This window comes from Chrysemys picta, chromosome 19 (assembly GCF_011386835.1).
Source record: "Chrysemys picta bellii isolate R12L10 chromosome 19, ASM1138683v2, whole genome shotgun sequence".
In the NCBI taxonomy this organism is placed as follows: domain Eukaryota; kingdom Metazoa; phylum Chordata; order Testudines; family Emydidae; genus Chrysemys; species Chrysemys picta.
In genome coordinates this window covers 20,049,362-20,066,469 of record NC_088809.1, presented here as the reverse complement: position 1 = coordinate 20,066,469, position 17,108 = coordinate 20,049,362, and the positions used below count along the sequence as shown (strand labels likewise).

At 49.3% G+C, this 17,108-nt stretch overlaps 1 protein-coding gene across 2 annotated transcripts in view; it reads right to left on the bottom strand.

Moving 5' to 3' along the window:
• The window catches only part of MMP28 (matrix metallopeptidase 28), a 45,615-nt gene that overhangs the window by 9,893 nt on the left and 18,614 nt on the right, over positions 1–17,108 (bottom strand). The window contains exon 4 of one of the 2 annotated variants that reach the window (XM_005284455.5): positions 2,505–2,726. The exons of the other annotated variant lie outside the window; for it this stretch is intronic. Within the exon in view, the coding sequence (XP_005284512.3) occupies positions 2,505–2,726 (222 nt within the window). The remainder of the gene's footprint in view (positions 1–2,504; positions 2,727–17,108) is intronic. 2 annotated transcript variants of the gene reach the window in all.

Sequence of the window (17,108 nt, the reverse complement as noted above, 5' to 3'; positions counted from 1 at the left end):
CCAAAAGCAACCGTTCTTTTAAAACTAAATTCATTGGTCATTTGCATAGTTTGAATTAATTGTCCCTAAAATACATTTTTAAAATGAACAGGAGTACTTGTGGCACCTTAGAGATTAACAAGTCTCTAAGGTGCCACAAGTACTCCTGTTCTTTTTGCGGCTACAGACTAACACGGCTGCTACTCTGAAACCATTTTTAAAATGTGAATTAAAACCAGGCCTTTAAAAAAAATAAAAATAAAAGGCTGACGGTTGGATATTGTGGCCTAATCTCTTTAGCAATAGTGAGATTAAAATGATTTCTGTTATTCACTTCTAAATACAGGCGATTTTATCTGTAGAGCGTGTTGTTCCATTGAAATTGGCATGAAGATCTTTATCACGTGGGTTAATCGCTTGGGCGTGGGAGTAGGCATGCTGCAGTAACTCGGTAGGAGCTATTATGTTGCATTGGCTGAAGGCTACGGGGATTGAAATGCCCCTGACATAACAGAGCAGAATGGTTTAGCAAGGGATGTGATGGGCTTGGGAGGAAATAGCCCAAGGTGTGAAAAGTTTGTGGTCCCGGATTTGTATGAAAGTCCGCAGCGCAGTTTAATAACGGACGTCACAAATTCATCACACAAGAACAGAACAGCAGCCATGGTGGCCCATCTAGCCCAGTATTCTGGCTCTGAGAGAGGCCGGTGTCAGATACTTAAAGCAGTTGGAGGTTTAGGGACACCCAGAACATGGGGTTGCATCCCTGACCATGTTGGCTAATAGCCATTGATGGACCTGTCCTCCAGGAACGTAGCTAATCCTTTTTTGAATCCTGTTATACTTTTGGCCTTCACAACATACCCTGGCAAGGAGTTCCACAGATTGACTGTGCGTTGTCTGAAGAAGTACTTCCTTGTGTTTGTTTTAAACATGCCTCCTGTTAATCACAAATTCTAAGGAATCACAAATTCCTTAAAGCCAGGACAGTAGGAATAAATATCTGCAGCTAACCTCAGGTTTCGAAGGCGTGGAATTTGTAGCCTCACCCCAGAAATGAGAGGCCCACACCTAGGGTGACCAGACAGCAAGTGTGAAAAATCGGGACGGAGGGTGGGGGGTAATAGGAGTCTATATAAGAAAAAGACCCAAAAATCGGGACTGTCCCTATAAAATCGGGACATCTGGTCACCCTACCCACACCTTACCACTAGCCAGCTTCGGAGGAGAAATAAAAAGTAGGGCACAGATCCATGCCTGGTGTATATTAACCTAGATCCGTCAAAGTCAAGGAGCCACGTTGATTTACACCATTTGAGGATCTGTCCCAAGTCCTTGAGAGCCTGTGTCCAGGAAAGATCTCAGGGCACACTTTGCAGCACTAGTGTTGTTCAGTACTTAGACAGGAGTGAGACAAAGGCACTTGCGTAGTTAGTCCCAGTGTCCTACCCAAACTCCAGCTAAATAAAGATTACATTCTACCCCCCTAAATCCCTGCCTCCGTTTCCATTGGACAGCGTGGCCCCAATTCTGCTCTCACTTACCCTGTGTAAACCAGGAGGAACTCCATCCAAGCCAGTGGAGCTTGCACCAGAGTGAGATCAGAGACACAGAATCATAAATGCAGGGCTGGAAGGGACCTCAACGAGCGATCGAGTCCAGGCCCCTGTGCTGAGGCAGGACCCAGTAAAGCTAGACCAGCCCTGACAGGTGTTTGTGCAACTTCTAATGATGGGGATTCCACAACCTTTCATGGAAGCCTGTTCCAAAGCTAAACTCCCCTGAGAGTGAGAAGATTTTTCCTAATAGCTAACCCAAGGCTTCCTTGCTGCAGATCAAGCCCGTAACTTTGTGTCCTACCTCCAGTAGACATCGAATCATAGAGCCCCAGGGTTAGACGGAACCGCCAGGGTCATCTAGTCTAACCTCCTGCCAAGATGCAGGATTTGTTGTGATTAAACCATCCAAGACAGATGGCTATCCAGCCTCCTTTTGAAAACCTCCGGTGCAGAACTTCCATGACTTCCCTAGGCTGTTTGTTCCATTGTGCTAAGGAGAACTATTGATCACAGTTCTGTTTATAACCGCCCTTAACATATCTGAAGACTTATCAGGTCAGTCTTGTCTCAGGACTAAACATGTCCGGTTTTTTTAGCCTTTGCTCACTGGTCAGGTTTTCTAAACCATTGATCATGTTTGTCACCCTCCTCTGGACTTTTTCCAATTTGTCCCCATCTATCATGAAGGATTGGACACAGCGCTCCATATGAGGCCTCACCCGTGCTAAACAGAGAAGGACCCCCCATGTCTTACATAGGACAGCCCAGAAGGATGCGTCAGGCCCATCCTTCTCCTTCAGCCATCGCACGCTAGTCCTGGCCAGATACACTAAGCCGATCTGCCCATGGGGGCAGCACTGGAGGATCACAAGCCTCTTCCCCTTCCCACCCCTCCCTCCCTCGCTCGCTGCCTGGTAAGAGCCCCCGGTGTAAAAGAGAAGCTTACGATGAGGGAGCGATTAGCACCTGGCCCATCGAAGGCGTTGCTGACTCCATCGTTGTGGTCGCCGTGGAAGAAAGCCAGGCGGATGTCAGCAGGGCCGTCCAGCACCTCCCAGAACACCAAGGATGAGACGTTGCTCCAGAGATCGAAAGCTGCCTTCACCGCCAGCCGCACCTGGTGCTGGGGCAGATACCAAGGCCAGTTCACGATCCGGTAGGTCAGGTGCCGCTTGTACCACTTTCCACCTGCAAGAGGGAGGGTTTATTTTATGCCTTCATCATGCTTCCCATCCACAGGTCTCCAAAGGAAGGCTGGGATCATTATACCCATTTTACACATGGGGAAATTGAGGCACTGAGAAGAAAGGTGATCTGCCCATGTTAGAGCTAGGAATAGAAGCAAGTGTCCTGTCTCCTGACCCAGCACCCTATTCACCTTAACCCACCCCATACTTCACCTTCACTGAACAGTGCATTCAGGAATCCTACAGATCCTGATCTCAGGTACAACAGAGTTAATCTGGAGTAGGTTCCTTTAATGGAGTGACTCTGGTTTTGCATCGGTGTAAATGAGATCAGAATCCAGCCCTGTTGATCTGAAGTTTCTTTCAGCTCAACACACCTCCCTCCGGTTCACACACTGGGCAAGATTCAGATCTCAGCCACGAGAGGATAAATCTGGAATAATTCCACTGCCTTGAGTGGGGTTACTTTGAATTTACACCAGTAAAACTGACAGCAGGATTTGGCCCCACTGAATCTCTTCTCAGCAGCCAGGATCTCCATTGCCTACCACCCCCCAAAGTTTGCCAGACAAGGGAACAATCATGGGCAATGCAACGGAGCACCCAGGGCAGCGAGGAGATGAAAAGGTCTATGCACTTCGATCTCACAGGGCCTGATACCTAGTTTGTCCCTTAGCCAGTGTATTGTAAACATAACGGAGCAGATCATCCTTGCGGTAAATCCCACTGTCTTCAATGGGACTCCTACCGAGGGATGAAGGAGCCGAAGTAAGGGACGAAGTCTATGACGCTCCTGGCGTCTACTTGGTCTAGACATAGTGTTAGAGGGTGTGATTCTCCTCTCACCAATCAGGAGCAGCTCCACCAGCGAGAGGAGGAGTCTGATACTTTGATTGCAAGCTCTGTGGGGCAGGGACCTTCTCCTTGTGATGTGTTGGCAGAGAGCCTAGCACCATGGGCCTCCCAGGTGCTACCGTAATACAAATAACAATAAAGAGAAGCATAAAGTCCAAGTGTATGTAGACCCCATGGAGTCCACTAAGGGCTTCGCTGTTGCTACTGATTTTACGTGGAAGGCAGGCAAATACCACGGCGTAGGGAGCATGGACAAAACAGCTGACCGAAGGGCATAAGATAAAGCCACCAACTCAGTCTGAGCCGTATTCTGAACCCCGTTGCATTGAGGCACAGCCACAAGAACTCCACTGGCTTTAACAAGGTGACTCCAGATTACACCGAGATCAGGATCTGGCTCTCTCTCACGCCCTCTTGTCCTTGCTTTTCTTGCCACGTCTCCCTTCTAGCCGGCTGGTCACCCTTCTTTTGACAGCCCATGAATTGGAGCAAATCACATCTCCAGTGGCACATGCGCACGCCGCACCCCAATGTGTAACGCTCACCTCCATTTACACCACCACCGAATCGGACCCCAGGCTCCCCCACCAGGGAGCTGCGCTCCTGGAGAGCCGAGCATTTTGAAGCCAAGGGGTGTTTTGATCGAGTTAGGAAAGAAAGTGGGACACCCAGCCTGAACGAGGGCGTTTGCCCCCCAAAGCCAAGCGGAGTAAGTGCACGTAGAGGGCCAGACCCTCAGCTGGTGTGGACGGGTGCAGCTCTATTGAAGTCAATGGATCTAGACCGGTTTACACGAGCTGCCGATCGGGCCCAATAACTAGTTTTACCACCTGTGGGGTTCAGGGAATGAAAACAAGGTTGCTGCTGAAAACAACGGCCCTGCAGGCGGAAAGAAATAGCAAAGGTGTGGGCAGGGGAATGACCTCAAACACATGGGAGAGGCTGGGGGTGTGGCCGGTAAGGCAGCCCAAAAGGAATGCAAGATTTCAGGCACACGTCGCTTAACTGTTCCCGCGGAAAGCCAGATTTCGGTCACAAAGCTCCGACTCCTGGACAACCTCTGGGTGGGTCTGAAACATGTTCCCAGGAAGGAACAGGAGCTAAGGTCACGCAGGCGGCAGCACCGGGTGGGAGCGGCAGCTCTTGGTATTGGCCAGCAGAGATGAATTCGGCAGAGCAGGTTTCTCCTTGCACAGCCTGCTTGGCCATGGGGCTAAGATCAGCTACGGCGTCATTAGGCAACAATGCTGCTTTTCAAACCCAGCAGGCTGGCTGAGGGTGAGAAGCAACACGGGAGCGTTTACACTCATCCGCCACCAGTGCACTAGCACTTGTGTAACGTGTTTTTAATCCAGCGCTTTCCAAGATAGGTAAGAATCATTGCCCGGCCCCTTTACAATTGGGGAAACCAGGCAGAGAGTGGTCCGACCACTGCCCTGTTATATCAAACAGGATCCTTTCACTTCCCCTCCTCTTCTGGGTTTACCTTTTGTCCCTTGATACATGCTTAGATTGTAAACTCCTTGGGGCAGGGACTATCTTTTCATTATACGCCTCTGCAGCACACTGGGGCCCTGATCCCTGACCAGGACCTCCCCGAGCTACCCTCATACAAATGATGAGTTATGGCTGATATCTGTGCAGTGGGGACAATGAGACTCACCTCCTTGGTGAAGCCCTTTGAGATCTACTGGCGCAAAGCACTCGATAAGAGCAAAGGATTGCTATTATTTCAAAAGTCAACGCTAATTTGGGGGGCATTGGTTTCTAGGTGTCCAACATAAAGCACTCGGCAACCTCCGTGTTTCCACTCAATCGTGGGGGAAACAGAGCCGTTTCCAAGAGACTTCTCCATTGGATCATATGAACTGGAACCATAAACTCCCTGAACATTGGTGTTCACACCTCAACTGCTAGAAGAGCGCCTCATCCTCCCTGATTGAACTAACCTCGTTATCTCTAGCCTGACTCTTGCTTGCATATTTATACCTGCCTCTGGAAATTTCCACTACATGCACCCGACGAAGTGGGTATTCACCCACGAAAGCTCATCCTTCAATACTTCTGTTAGTCTATAAGGTGCCACAGGACTTTTTACTGCTTTCTCTGAACATTAAATCTCACCAAATGAGGGTCAACCCATCCTCATCATCATATCCACTCATTATACTCCACACCCGAACATAGCCATTATATGAACATCATACCCTCATATCTCAATGTCTGTACTTTGCCCCATCAACCTTTTACCCCCAATCGGGGATATTGGGGTTATGTATTCCTTACGCCACCCGATCTTAAACCGAACTTCGCACCCCTCAATAATCTGTACATTATTCCCTGATAACCAGAAACTTCTATGCTTAAACTCTGTACCGTTCACTTTTTTTTTTAAACATCATCTTAATAAAATTTTTAAATCCGAACCACCAGCTGTAGAGACCAGAATCTCTGGCGAAAAAGTTGCATTGGAGAGGGGGAGTCCTGCCCAGGGGTGGCTCCAGGCACCAGCACAGCAAGCGTGTGCCTGGGGTGGCAAGCCGCGGGGGGCGGCCTGCCGGTCGCTGTGAGGGTGGCAGTCAGGCTGTGAGGGTGGCATGCCTGCAGGAGGTCGGCTGGTCCCGCGGTTTCGGCGGTAATTCGGCAGCGGGTATGCCAAAGGCGCGGGACCAGCGGACCTCCCGCAGGCATGCCGCCGAAAGCCGCCTGCCTGCCGTGCTTGGTGCGGCAAAATACATAGAGCCACCCCTGCTCCTACCGGGGTTCAGACTTCCATGAAGACAAATTGCCTGATGTTTTGTGCAGTCTCATGAACATTCCTCCGCCCCCACTCTGAGTTTCAACCTTTGTTTTTCTAAGGGATTTTTTTTTTAAATTACATTTCTAACATAGTGGAAACTGTGCTAAGTAAACTAGATTGTAGAGGAGCTGCGTTGATTTACAGCAGCAGAAGATCTGGCCCAAAGAGGCCTAGGTGAACGTATTCTCCTTGCCCTATTACAATACTAGGATGGCTGGGGGTGAGAACTAGCGAAAACATTCCGCAGGATCAAACTTGCATTTTGCCAGCACCAAGTGGACCTGGAACCTCAGAGGTTTCACGTTCTCATTATACTTAGAACTACAATTCTTGAGCTTGTCAACCGAGCAGAGCAAGGCACAAAACTATCCAACGGCTGGAAATTGAAGCTAGACAAATTCGGACTGGAAATAAGGCGTCCATTTTTAACAGTGAGGAGAATTAACCACAGGATCAATTTACCCAGGGTTGTGGTGGATTCTCCATCACTGGCCATTTTTAAATCAAGATGGGACGTTTTTCTAAGAGATCTGCTCTAGGAATAATTCTGGGGCCATTTTCTGGCCTGAGCTAGACAGGAGGTCAGACTAGATGATCACAATGGTCCTTTCTGGCCTGGGAATCTATGAGCATGTTCTAAATTTGGCACCATGAGTTCTTTCGGTTCTATTACAAAACACTTTACGTTGTCCATTGCAACGTAGTTTCATAGCGTTTTAGCCACATACTTAGCTACATCCTCGGCTAGTGTCCATCTAGCCAGCCACCCCTTACTGTGGGAGCTGAACATCTCACAATACATTTACCTTCACAACCCTCCCATGAGGGAAAGCAGTGCTAGAATCCCCATTTTATCCATTGGGAACTGACACAGAGAGGCTAAATGATTGGCCCAAGGTCACACAGGAAGTCTGTTGCAGAGTAGGGAACTGAACCTAGGTCTCCCAAAGTCTAGGTAGTTCCCTAACCACTAGGCCATCCTTCCTCTCCGAAGCGCAGCGTAGCATCATTAAGTAAATGGATCTATGAACATCAATGGACCGAATCTCCTCTGCACCAGCTGTGGGGCTGGCTCATTACTCCCAAGCAACCGAGGAATTCTACACATACACATGCAAAAGCCAAAGGACGAGAAGCATTTACTGTCAGTTATGGGGGGCGGGGGGGATTCCTGGTTCCACATGTGATTTACATAAGGGCTGAGTGGCCTAGGTTATGACATGTGCCAGCAGTAATAACCAGCCGGCCAGCTGGACGCAGGCCATGGGAACTGTGCATTTGGAAATACTTCCCATAACTCTGCCTTATGGGGCATCCCCCAGGAGAATGTCTGCACCTCTACTGGTTGGAAAGCGGACACAGGCGCAAAGCATTTTACACCTGGTATAAACTGTCAAATGCAATTGAGAGCAAGGGATTTTTAAACACCGAAGCGGACTTTCCTGAGCCTTCTGCTGCCAGCATCACTCCGGCTGAGAACAGACATAATACATGACCCTGATGGCACGGGAGCCCAAAATGCAAGATTGTACAACCCTAAGGAGATGCTACTTTAAAGAGACATCGGCAGAGAGTTTAAGCCAAATGCTCAGGGGTGGGGGAGGACAGGGAAAGAAGCTTACAAAACTATAAGTTGGAGACATTTGCAACATTGGGCTGAATCTGCCTCAGTCACAGACAGAGAAATGGACCGGTCATTATTCACTCTGGTACAACAATGGGAACTGGGGCCCAGATCCTCAGAGGTATTTTAGGCACCTAACTACCTTTGAGGCTCTGGGCCTTGATCCTTGAAGATTTTAAATCCAGATTTAAACCTTGCCCTGCAGCGTTTGTAACCCATCCTTGCAACAAGACGCTGGTATGTGAGGAAAATTAAACCAGCTGGGGCCGGATTTCGTTGCCCCAGGAGAGTTAAACGCACAAAGGGAACGAACGGGACACAGCGTTTAAACCATTGTTCACTTGGACTAACCCAGGCATAGTCTGTGATCAGGAGCGCCGCCAGCTTTTCTGCCACCCTAGGCGGTGGAAGGTCCCGCCCCGAAATGCCGCCCCCCACAGAGGCGGCGGAAGGTCCCGCCGCCGAAATACCCCCGCGGTCGCCGCCCCCCAAATTGTAGTGCCCTCGGCGACCGCCTAGGTCACCTAATGGGTTGCACCGGCCCTGTCTGTGATGCAGCAGTGTTTTATCCACAGCATGTTATAATCGGGAGCTCGCATTGCAGAGCACACGGGTGAGACTGTCGCCTAATAGAAGATCCCATCGCGACTGTTCCCCTTTTTCCAACAAAGCTCACCCCCGGCTCAGACAGATTGCTTCCTGCTGAAAGCAGGATAAACAATGAGCTCACCAGAACGCTTCTGGAGGGTCTGGCTTCCCAGCCACTGGGCCTAATCACTCTTCATCCTGCCACAGCCACTCTCGGCAGTTCCCCTGGGAGGATCACATGGCGGCTTCTCTTCCCCTTCCCCGCCCACACGTCAGCACAATTCATAGATTCTAAAGCCAGACGGGACCACTTGACCATCGGGTCTGACCTCCCGTATAACACAGGCCAGGAGAACTGCCCCAAACTAATTCCGGTTGGAACTAGAGCAGATCTTTTCGAAAGACAGCTAATCTCGGTTGAAAATCGCCAGTGATGGAGAATGCATCTTGGAAATATAAAATTTGTTTTTATGACACTATTATTAATTATTATTTATCATTACAGTATTTTTATTACATTATGAAAACGGCAACACTCTTCCAAGATCTCACTTTCGTAGCTTGTATCACTCTGAATAAGCCTGTTATAAGACAAGGCTCCTATGTTTCATCAAGGAGTGTCAGATGTGAAACAGCAGGAAGGTATTTAAGAAGCCAACTCAAAGAGTTCCTCCTACACAAGCAGTCAGGTCTTGAGCAGTCCAGGCAAACAACGCACATTACAACAAAGCTTAAACTTGTTCTTCATAATAATTTTAAAAACACTAGCTGCCTATTTCATTTTAAAAACAGCAAAAAATATCCACCTCCCTTTCCATTTCTTATAAGGAGTGTTGAAGTTTAGATCTCTTCAGTGGGATAGAGATGCTTGCTTTGATCTGCTTAGCTCTTGGAAGTCCAGGGGCTCTGGGCTGCTGGCCCCGGGCTGCCCGGGGTCCCTAGGGACAGCTCTGTCCGCCATTAGGGAATGTTTTCCTGAGAACCCCCTGTAACATTTCGCGAACCCCTGTTTGGCAACCACTGCTTTAGAGAGATGATTTCTCCTGCGCTGCATTTCTCTTCTCCTGCGGGTTTAGTCTCAGTTGTGCCCTTAGACGTCCCTGGGCCAAGTCCATCCCTGGAGAGACGCCTTTGGCTTCAGTGGATGGATTAGACCCCAGCGGTCAGACTCTGGTCTCAGATTCACACCCCTCATGACCATTGACTCCATATGCATCACCAAGGGCAGCATTTGATCCTCGGAGCCACCGCTGAAGCAGGGGTTATAGTAAGTGGGAGCAGGGGGAGGCCCAGCTAACAGCAGTGGCCTCTCCCTGGCTTGGGGTAGCAGTGACCCACCCACAGCTCCCCCTCCTCTTTCATTCTGCTTTCACCATTGCAAAGTCCTTGGGGTGGCCAGCACCAGGCAGGATCAAGTTTCTAGGGGCACTCACGGAACCCAGCAGGTTCCATGGCGTTTGCACAATTCACACCCCGTCCTGCTGGCATCGCTCCGGAGCCAGCCAGGCCCAGCTGTCCCCAGACACCGAGAGAGACAGCTCCCAGCGTCATTTATACCACCACCACCAGGCTAACGGGGTTCACACACCCTTTGGCAAGGGAAGAATGCGCCTCTCTGCCAGGTTTTCCTCTCAAGGCACCATGGATTCCACAGCATTCCAATTCCCGATCCACCTCGGGGCTTAGCTCCAGATATGAAATGCCTAGAACCCTGCAAGGCAGACACACTGGGATTCCCTGCAGCTCCCTGCGCATGGGTCTGTCAGATAAGGGCCTCTCTAGTCTCCATGTACACTGAAGATCTCATACGTGTAAGGGTTCCCTGCCAATCCTTCCTCTCTCTCCACACCACGATGGCTGCTGCCCTCCACCCCAGAGGTGGCTGCATTTCAGTGAAGAATGGAAAGATTGCTAACCGTGATCTGTAAAGTGTCCCAAGACTCTTGAGGATGCAAGGGACCACTTCCCACCTGCAGTGTGTCCTGCTGCCAAGACTCTGGCCAGACAAAATGATTTAACCTGGATTCTCCATCCAGCATCTCACATGGGGGCCACAAGAGGGTAGCTACTGTCAGTAGTGGGTCAGAGCCTGCATTTATGAGGCTGGTTTGGGACGCTGCTAGGCAGGTCTCCTGGCACCAGGTGGGCAGAGCACCTAAGCAAGGCAAAAATGCCTGAGACCGAGGATGGAGTCACCGGACTGGACATTTCAAACGCACACGCGCACATCATATGTCATTTCAGCTTTATCACCAGGGATCAGATAGAAATAGACGCACTGGAAACCAGCGTCAGGAAAGGATCAACAGCTGCCACGTACAGCTTCAGGAGGCCCAAATTAACCCTGGGGGTCTGTACCAGAGACAGGCACTGCTGTGAACGCTGCCAAGGCTCTGTCATTGAATGGTGACACTGACCCAGCCCAAGAAAGACAAAGGGAGAGAAGTCACATAAAACAGTGCAAGGGGCATCATAAGAACATAAGAGTTGCCATACTGGGTCAGACCACGGTCTGCCTAGCCCAGTGTCCTCTGATAGTGGCCCATATCGCCACTTCAGGGGGAGCGTACAGAACAGGGCAATTCTGGAGTGATCCACCGTCTTCCACTCCTGCTTTCTGGCAGTCAGAGGTTTAGGGTTGCCCCGAGCATGGGGTTCTGTCCCTGATCACCATGGCTATTGATGGACCTATCCTCCATGAACATATCCAGTTCTTTTTTGAACACGGTTATTCTTGTGGCCTTTACAACATCCCCTGGCAATGAGTTCCACAGGTTGGTTGTGCCTTGTGTGAAGAAGTACTTCTCGTTTGTATTAAACCTGCGGCCTATTAATTTCATCAGGTGCCCCCGGTTTTTGCATTGGGTGAAGGGGTAAATAATACTTCTCCATATACTTTTTCCACACCATCCATGGCTTTATAGACCTCTATCATCTCCCCCCCCCCCCGCCCCTGTGGCTGTCTCTTTTCTAAGGTGAAGAGCCCTCATCTTTTTAGTCTCTCCTCCGACAGAAGCCATTCCATAGCCTTGATCATCTTTCTTGCCCGTCTCTGAACCTTATCCAGTTCCACCAGGTCTTGCTGCCTCATCCCAGGAGCAAGGATGCACAGCCCAGATTTCCTGGGAGAGAACAGGGCTGTGCGAGCCAGAACAGGGAGGGTGCATTAAGCAGGGCTTAGAGCAGGGGACTGAGGGTCAGGATTCTCAGCGGTGCACCAAGCATTCTCTGCCCCTGCTCTCCGGACTCCGGCATCAGGCAGAACGCTGCTGCTCTCCTTCGGAGACGTGTAGAGTAGCACAGACACACAGCCCCCTCCCCAGACAACCCCATGGCCAGAGGTGAAAGCAAGCCAGCACGGCGTACCTGCAAGAGCCAGTACACAGCCGACCGTACCAGCAGGAGGCAACTTCCCCAGGCTGGCAATTTAAAAGGGCCCTGGGCTCCAGGCAGCAGCAGCCAGAGCCCCGGGCCCTTTAAATTGCCACCAGAGCCCTGGGGCTCCCGGCCGCCACCAGCTCTGGTGGTGATTTAAAGGGCCCAAGGCTCCCAGCCGCCGTTACCGCAGCAGGAGCCCCGGGCCCTTTAAATCTCGATTTAAAGGGCCCGGGGATTTAAAGGCCCTCCCCTTCCAGTTGAGGCCCCATCCCCTGCTCAGGACCCCAGCCCTGCGTACCAGTAAGTCCTTTAAGTTACTTTCACCCCTGCCCGTGGCTCTCAAGTCATTCCAGGATCCTGTTCCAAATCACCCCCCTCGACTGCATGGACCTGCTCTTGTCTATCTCCTGGTCTCTCTACAGCTTTTCCTGCTCTCTCTTCTTTAGCATTCTCCTCCCCGCACCTTCTTCTCTGCAGCCCACTCCCTCTCCATGTCCCTGCCTGCCTCGGTCTCCTCTGCAAACCTGCCTTGCCTAAATCCTGTTTGCTTCCCCGCCCACAAACGCTCCGTCTTATCTGCTGGAGCCCTGCCAAGATACAGTTTGTAGGAAAGATGCGAAGAAGAGTCACGTTTTGTTGCAGAGAAGCCAGCTGCGTGTAACAATCCTGCCCGGCCTGGGGGAAAGTGCTGCCTCTGGCGAATGTTCCCCACCCCACCACCAACCTCCGCTGCTAAAACAGATGCAGACATGTCACTGGCACTTACCTAATCGCTCATTAACTTTTCCCATGTCCCCGGCACAGCTGCGCCCAGCCGCTCTCCCCACAAAGCACGTTACTGACGGGCCTATTTGGAAGGCAGCTGACGGGAGATGAGGGGCAGGGTAAATGGGAGTGCTGACCCGTCTGGCGCTAGGCGTGCCCAGCTTAGAGGCAAATCCAGCCCTGTAGCGATGAATCTATGACCAGACGGTCTGAAGCAATTGACGTAATGGACAGACATACACCCAGAATGCTGACAGTGCTTTCCTCCTCGCAAGGTGCTTCGAGAGTCTCCCATGGGAGGCACTACAGAGGTGCAAACCCATATACAGGCACTTAGGGCAAAGCATCTGGATTTGCAGAGTCAATGCAAATCTGGAACACTCGCTGATTTAAATGGGAGCTGCAGTTGCTTAGCGACTTTGAAAATCAAGGCACTTTGAGCATCCCCCTTTGCACATTGTGCCCATTGTTATTCCTGGTAGGGGCACAGGTCCAGTTTTAAGGACCGTGGTTTTGTTGGAAGCCGTCCTAAAAGAGAGCCTCCAAACCTGGCCTAAGTAGCCATCAGTCCCAGAGATGTGCCCAGCCTGCCTTAATTTCCCCTCCTCCAAGCAGCCTTCCCTGAGCGAGCTAGAAACAATGAGAGGTCTTGGTTCTTATCTGCAAGGCACTCAATGGCCTGGATCCAGGAGCTGTCATTTCCCTGCCAGAAAAGATGTTTATTTTACAGTGAGATAAATAGGCTGCCATAATCCTAATGCAGATAAGGCCATTGTGATGTAGCCCAGCAAGGTCATCTCTGGGTGGGGGGACCGTGTTGATCTCAGATAGCTACACTGTGGGGAAATCTACCTGTGCCTTATCTCCACTTGGATTTCACAATGAGATGGCACCAGTGCATTAGTTATCTTGCTTTAAAAAAAAAAAAAACAATCACCAAACTTCAGAACGGGGTCCAAAGTTGACCCCAGGCCTCAAGCACTGAGGAACTTTCTGTTATAAGGGTCATACCCATCTGTGCAGGAGACAGAGCATCCTCACGGGCCAGTCTGAGACATCCCCAGAACCGACAGCCAACTGCGACTGGACGTCGTCATCACCAACGAGGACCGGAAGAAGATCATCATGGTGGATGTCAGAGTGACCTTCGAGAACAGGACCCCGGCCTTCCACCATGCCCGAGCTCGAAAGGTAGAGAAATATGCCCCTCTGGCCGACACCTTGAGAGCTAAGGGTTACCAGGTCCAGACACACGGACTGATTGTCAGAGCCTTAGGCACATGGGACCCCAGTAACGAGCGAGTGCTGAGAGAATGCGGAATTGGTCAGCGCTACGCTCGGCCGATGCAGCAACTCATGGTGTCAGATGCCTTCAGGTGGCTGAGGGACATCTCCATAGAACACATCTCCGGACATCGGCAATACCAGGAGGGATGAGGGCAGTCAGGAAAGTAACAAATACTTTCCTTGTGGACTGTATTTTCTAAATGGACAACCAACCTAATTCTCAAATTACTGAGGGATAATCTCCACTCATTGATATATTTTGCTTTGCACAACCAAATCTCCATACAACTTTTCATGGGTGATGTACCTGAGTATTCGGATTCTAATATCTAAACTGTATTGTTAAATCTATTTAAGTGATTGGGGAACAAAATGGCAAATGAAATTGAATGTGGATAAATGTAAAGTAATGCACATTGGGAAAAATAACCCCAACTATACATACAATATGATGGGGGCTAATTTAGCTACAACTAATCAGGAAAGGGATCTTGGAGTCATTGTGGATAGTTCTCTGAAGACATCCACGCAGTGTGCAGTGGCAGTCAAAAAAGCAAACAGGATGTTAGGAATCATTAAAAAGGGATAGAGAATAAGACGGAGAATATCTTATTTCCCTTATGTAAGTCCATGGTGCTCCCACATCTTGAATACTGCATACAGATGTGGTCTCCTCATTTAAAAAAAGATATACTGGCATTAGAAAAGATTCAGAGAAGGGCAACTAAAATGATTAGGGGTTTGGAACGGGTCCCATATGAAGAGAGTTTAAAGAGGCTAGGACTTTTCAGCTTGGAAAAGAGGAGACTAAGGGGTGATATGATAGAGGTAAATAAAATCATGAGTGGTGTGAGAAAGTGAATAAGGAAAAGTTATTTACTTGTTCCCATAATATAAGAACTAGGGGCCACCAAATGAAATTAATGGGCAGCAGGTTTAAAACAAATAAAAGGAAGTTCTTCTTCACACAGCGCACAGTCAATGTGTGGAACTCCTTGCCTGAGGAGGTGGTAAAGGCTAGGACTATAACCGGTGTGACAAAGATCCTCCTCTATCTTGGTGGGTCCTGCACTTATTGGCGGATTTTCTTGCCTTAGAGATTCACCATGTGGGTTGGGGAACAGCCCAGAGACCTTCCCCTCTGGAAGAACCCACAGTCCAGGTCAATTGGAAGGTTTGGGGCGAACCCGGGCCCGCCCTCTACTCCGGGTTCCAGCCCAGGGCCCTGTGGACTGCAGCTGTCTATAGTGCCTTCTGTAATAGCTACATGACAGCTACAACTCCCTGGGCTACTTCCCCATGGCCTCCTCCAAACACCTTCCTTATTCTCACCACAGGACCTTCCTCCTGGTGTCTGATAACGCTTGTGCTCCTCAGTCCTCCAGCAACACACCCTCTCACTCTTAGCTCCTTGCGCCTCTTGCTCCCAGCTCCTCACACTCCTACCACAAACTGAAGTGAGCCCCTTTTAAAACCCAGGTGCCCTGATTACCCTACCTTAATTGATTCTAGAAGCTTCTTCTTAATTGTCTCCAGGTGTCCTAATTAGCCTGCCTGCCTTAACTGGTTCTAGCAGGTTCCTGATTACTCTAGTGCAGCCCCTGCTCTGGTCACTCAGGGAACAGAAAACTACTCATCCAGTGACCAGTATATTTGCTCTCTACCAAACTCCTGTACCCCACTGGTCTGGGTCTGTCACACAGGGTTTAAAAGAGAACTAGATACATTCATGGAGGTTAAGTCCATTAACAGCTATTAGCCGGATGGATAAGGAATGGTGTCCCTAGCCTCTGTTTGTCAGAGGGTGGAGATAGATGGCAGGAGAGAGATCACTTGATCATTGCCTGTTGGTCCACTCCCTCTGGGGCACCTGGCATTGGCCACTGTCGGCAAACAGGATACTGGGCTGGATGGACCTTTGGTCTGACCCAGTACGGACATTCTTATGTTCTTATTCACCTAAATGTGGGTTATTGCTGATTATGTACTCTATGTAGCATATGACATTTCAAAAACTAACTTTGTATTTGTGGATAATCTAAGCACTACACCCAGATGTACAGACACTCTGTTCCCAACCTACTACGGACTATATCATTTTTTTAACATTAGCTTTAATAAAAATTTTAAATCTTAATTCCCACGGGACCCTCACACACTTTACCCGCTTCCACTCCAAGTGCCAGGTGCATTTCCCTGACCTGCCTTCTCAGATACAAACACATTTGCTTGAACATTTAAAGCAAAACCAAACCCTATCCAAACAAGACGCTCCACAGCACACACACCGCTCTCCCCAGGGAGGAATGAACTATGCAGGCCAGAGGTTACCCATGTTACTTAATGCACAGTTGGCGGATGCTCAGATACGACAGTAAAAGAGATCGAATAGAACCCGCAAGGCATGACCTTGCAATACTGAGAACAATGCCAAAAAAGAGTCATTTACAGCAAGCTATTGTCTGTGGAGAGAAACTTGGGACAATTTTCGGAATCAATGTTCAGTGCGATTCCTTCCAAACAATCCTAGTGCCGGGATCAACTCAGCACTTGCTCAGCCATTAACCTCCAAAAGGCTGGAACAGGCAGATACATGTTTTCCAAAATTTCCTTCTCACTAACAAGCCTGTCACACAATTTTAATTTCAGTCAGCTATTTCCTTGATGTTGATCCGGGACATTATGGTCCAATAGGTGCAATTATACTTAGCAAACAGACACATGCGTTCAAATGTCCTTGAAAGGGAGAAAAGATCATTCTATCTTCTTGTCCCCTCTTCTCTAAGTGTAAAATTACTGCAGTACAGCCAGGAAAAGAATCAAATAAAAAATACATCCAACTACCCCAGCCAAGCCTAGAGCTGGACGCTTGTATTGGCTGCCAGAGTAATTTAAAACAGACATAGCAGGACATGCAGAGATGATCTGGAATAAATAACAGGATCTCAGGGTTGCTAGACGTGGTCAAAAAATTTCCAAAAGAAGAGTTTTCTATTGGAAAATGCAGCTTTGTCAAAATCAAAATATTTCATGGGACCACGTCAATTTCAATAAGGAATATGTTGAAACAAATCGTCATGGTCATG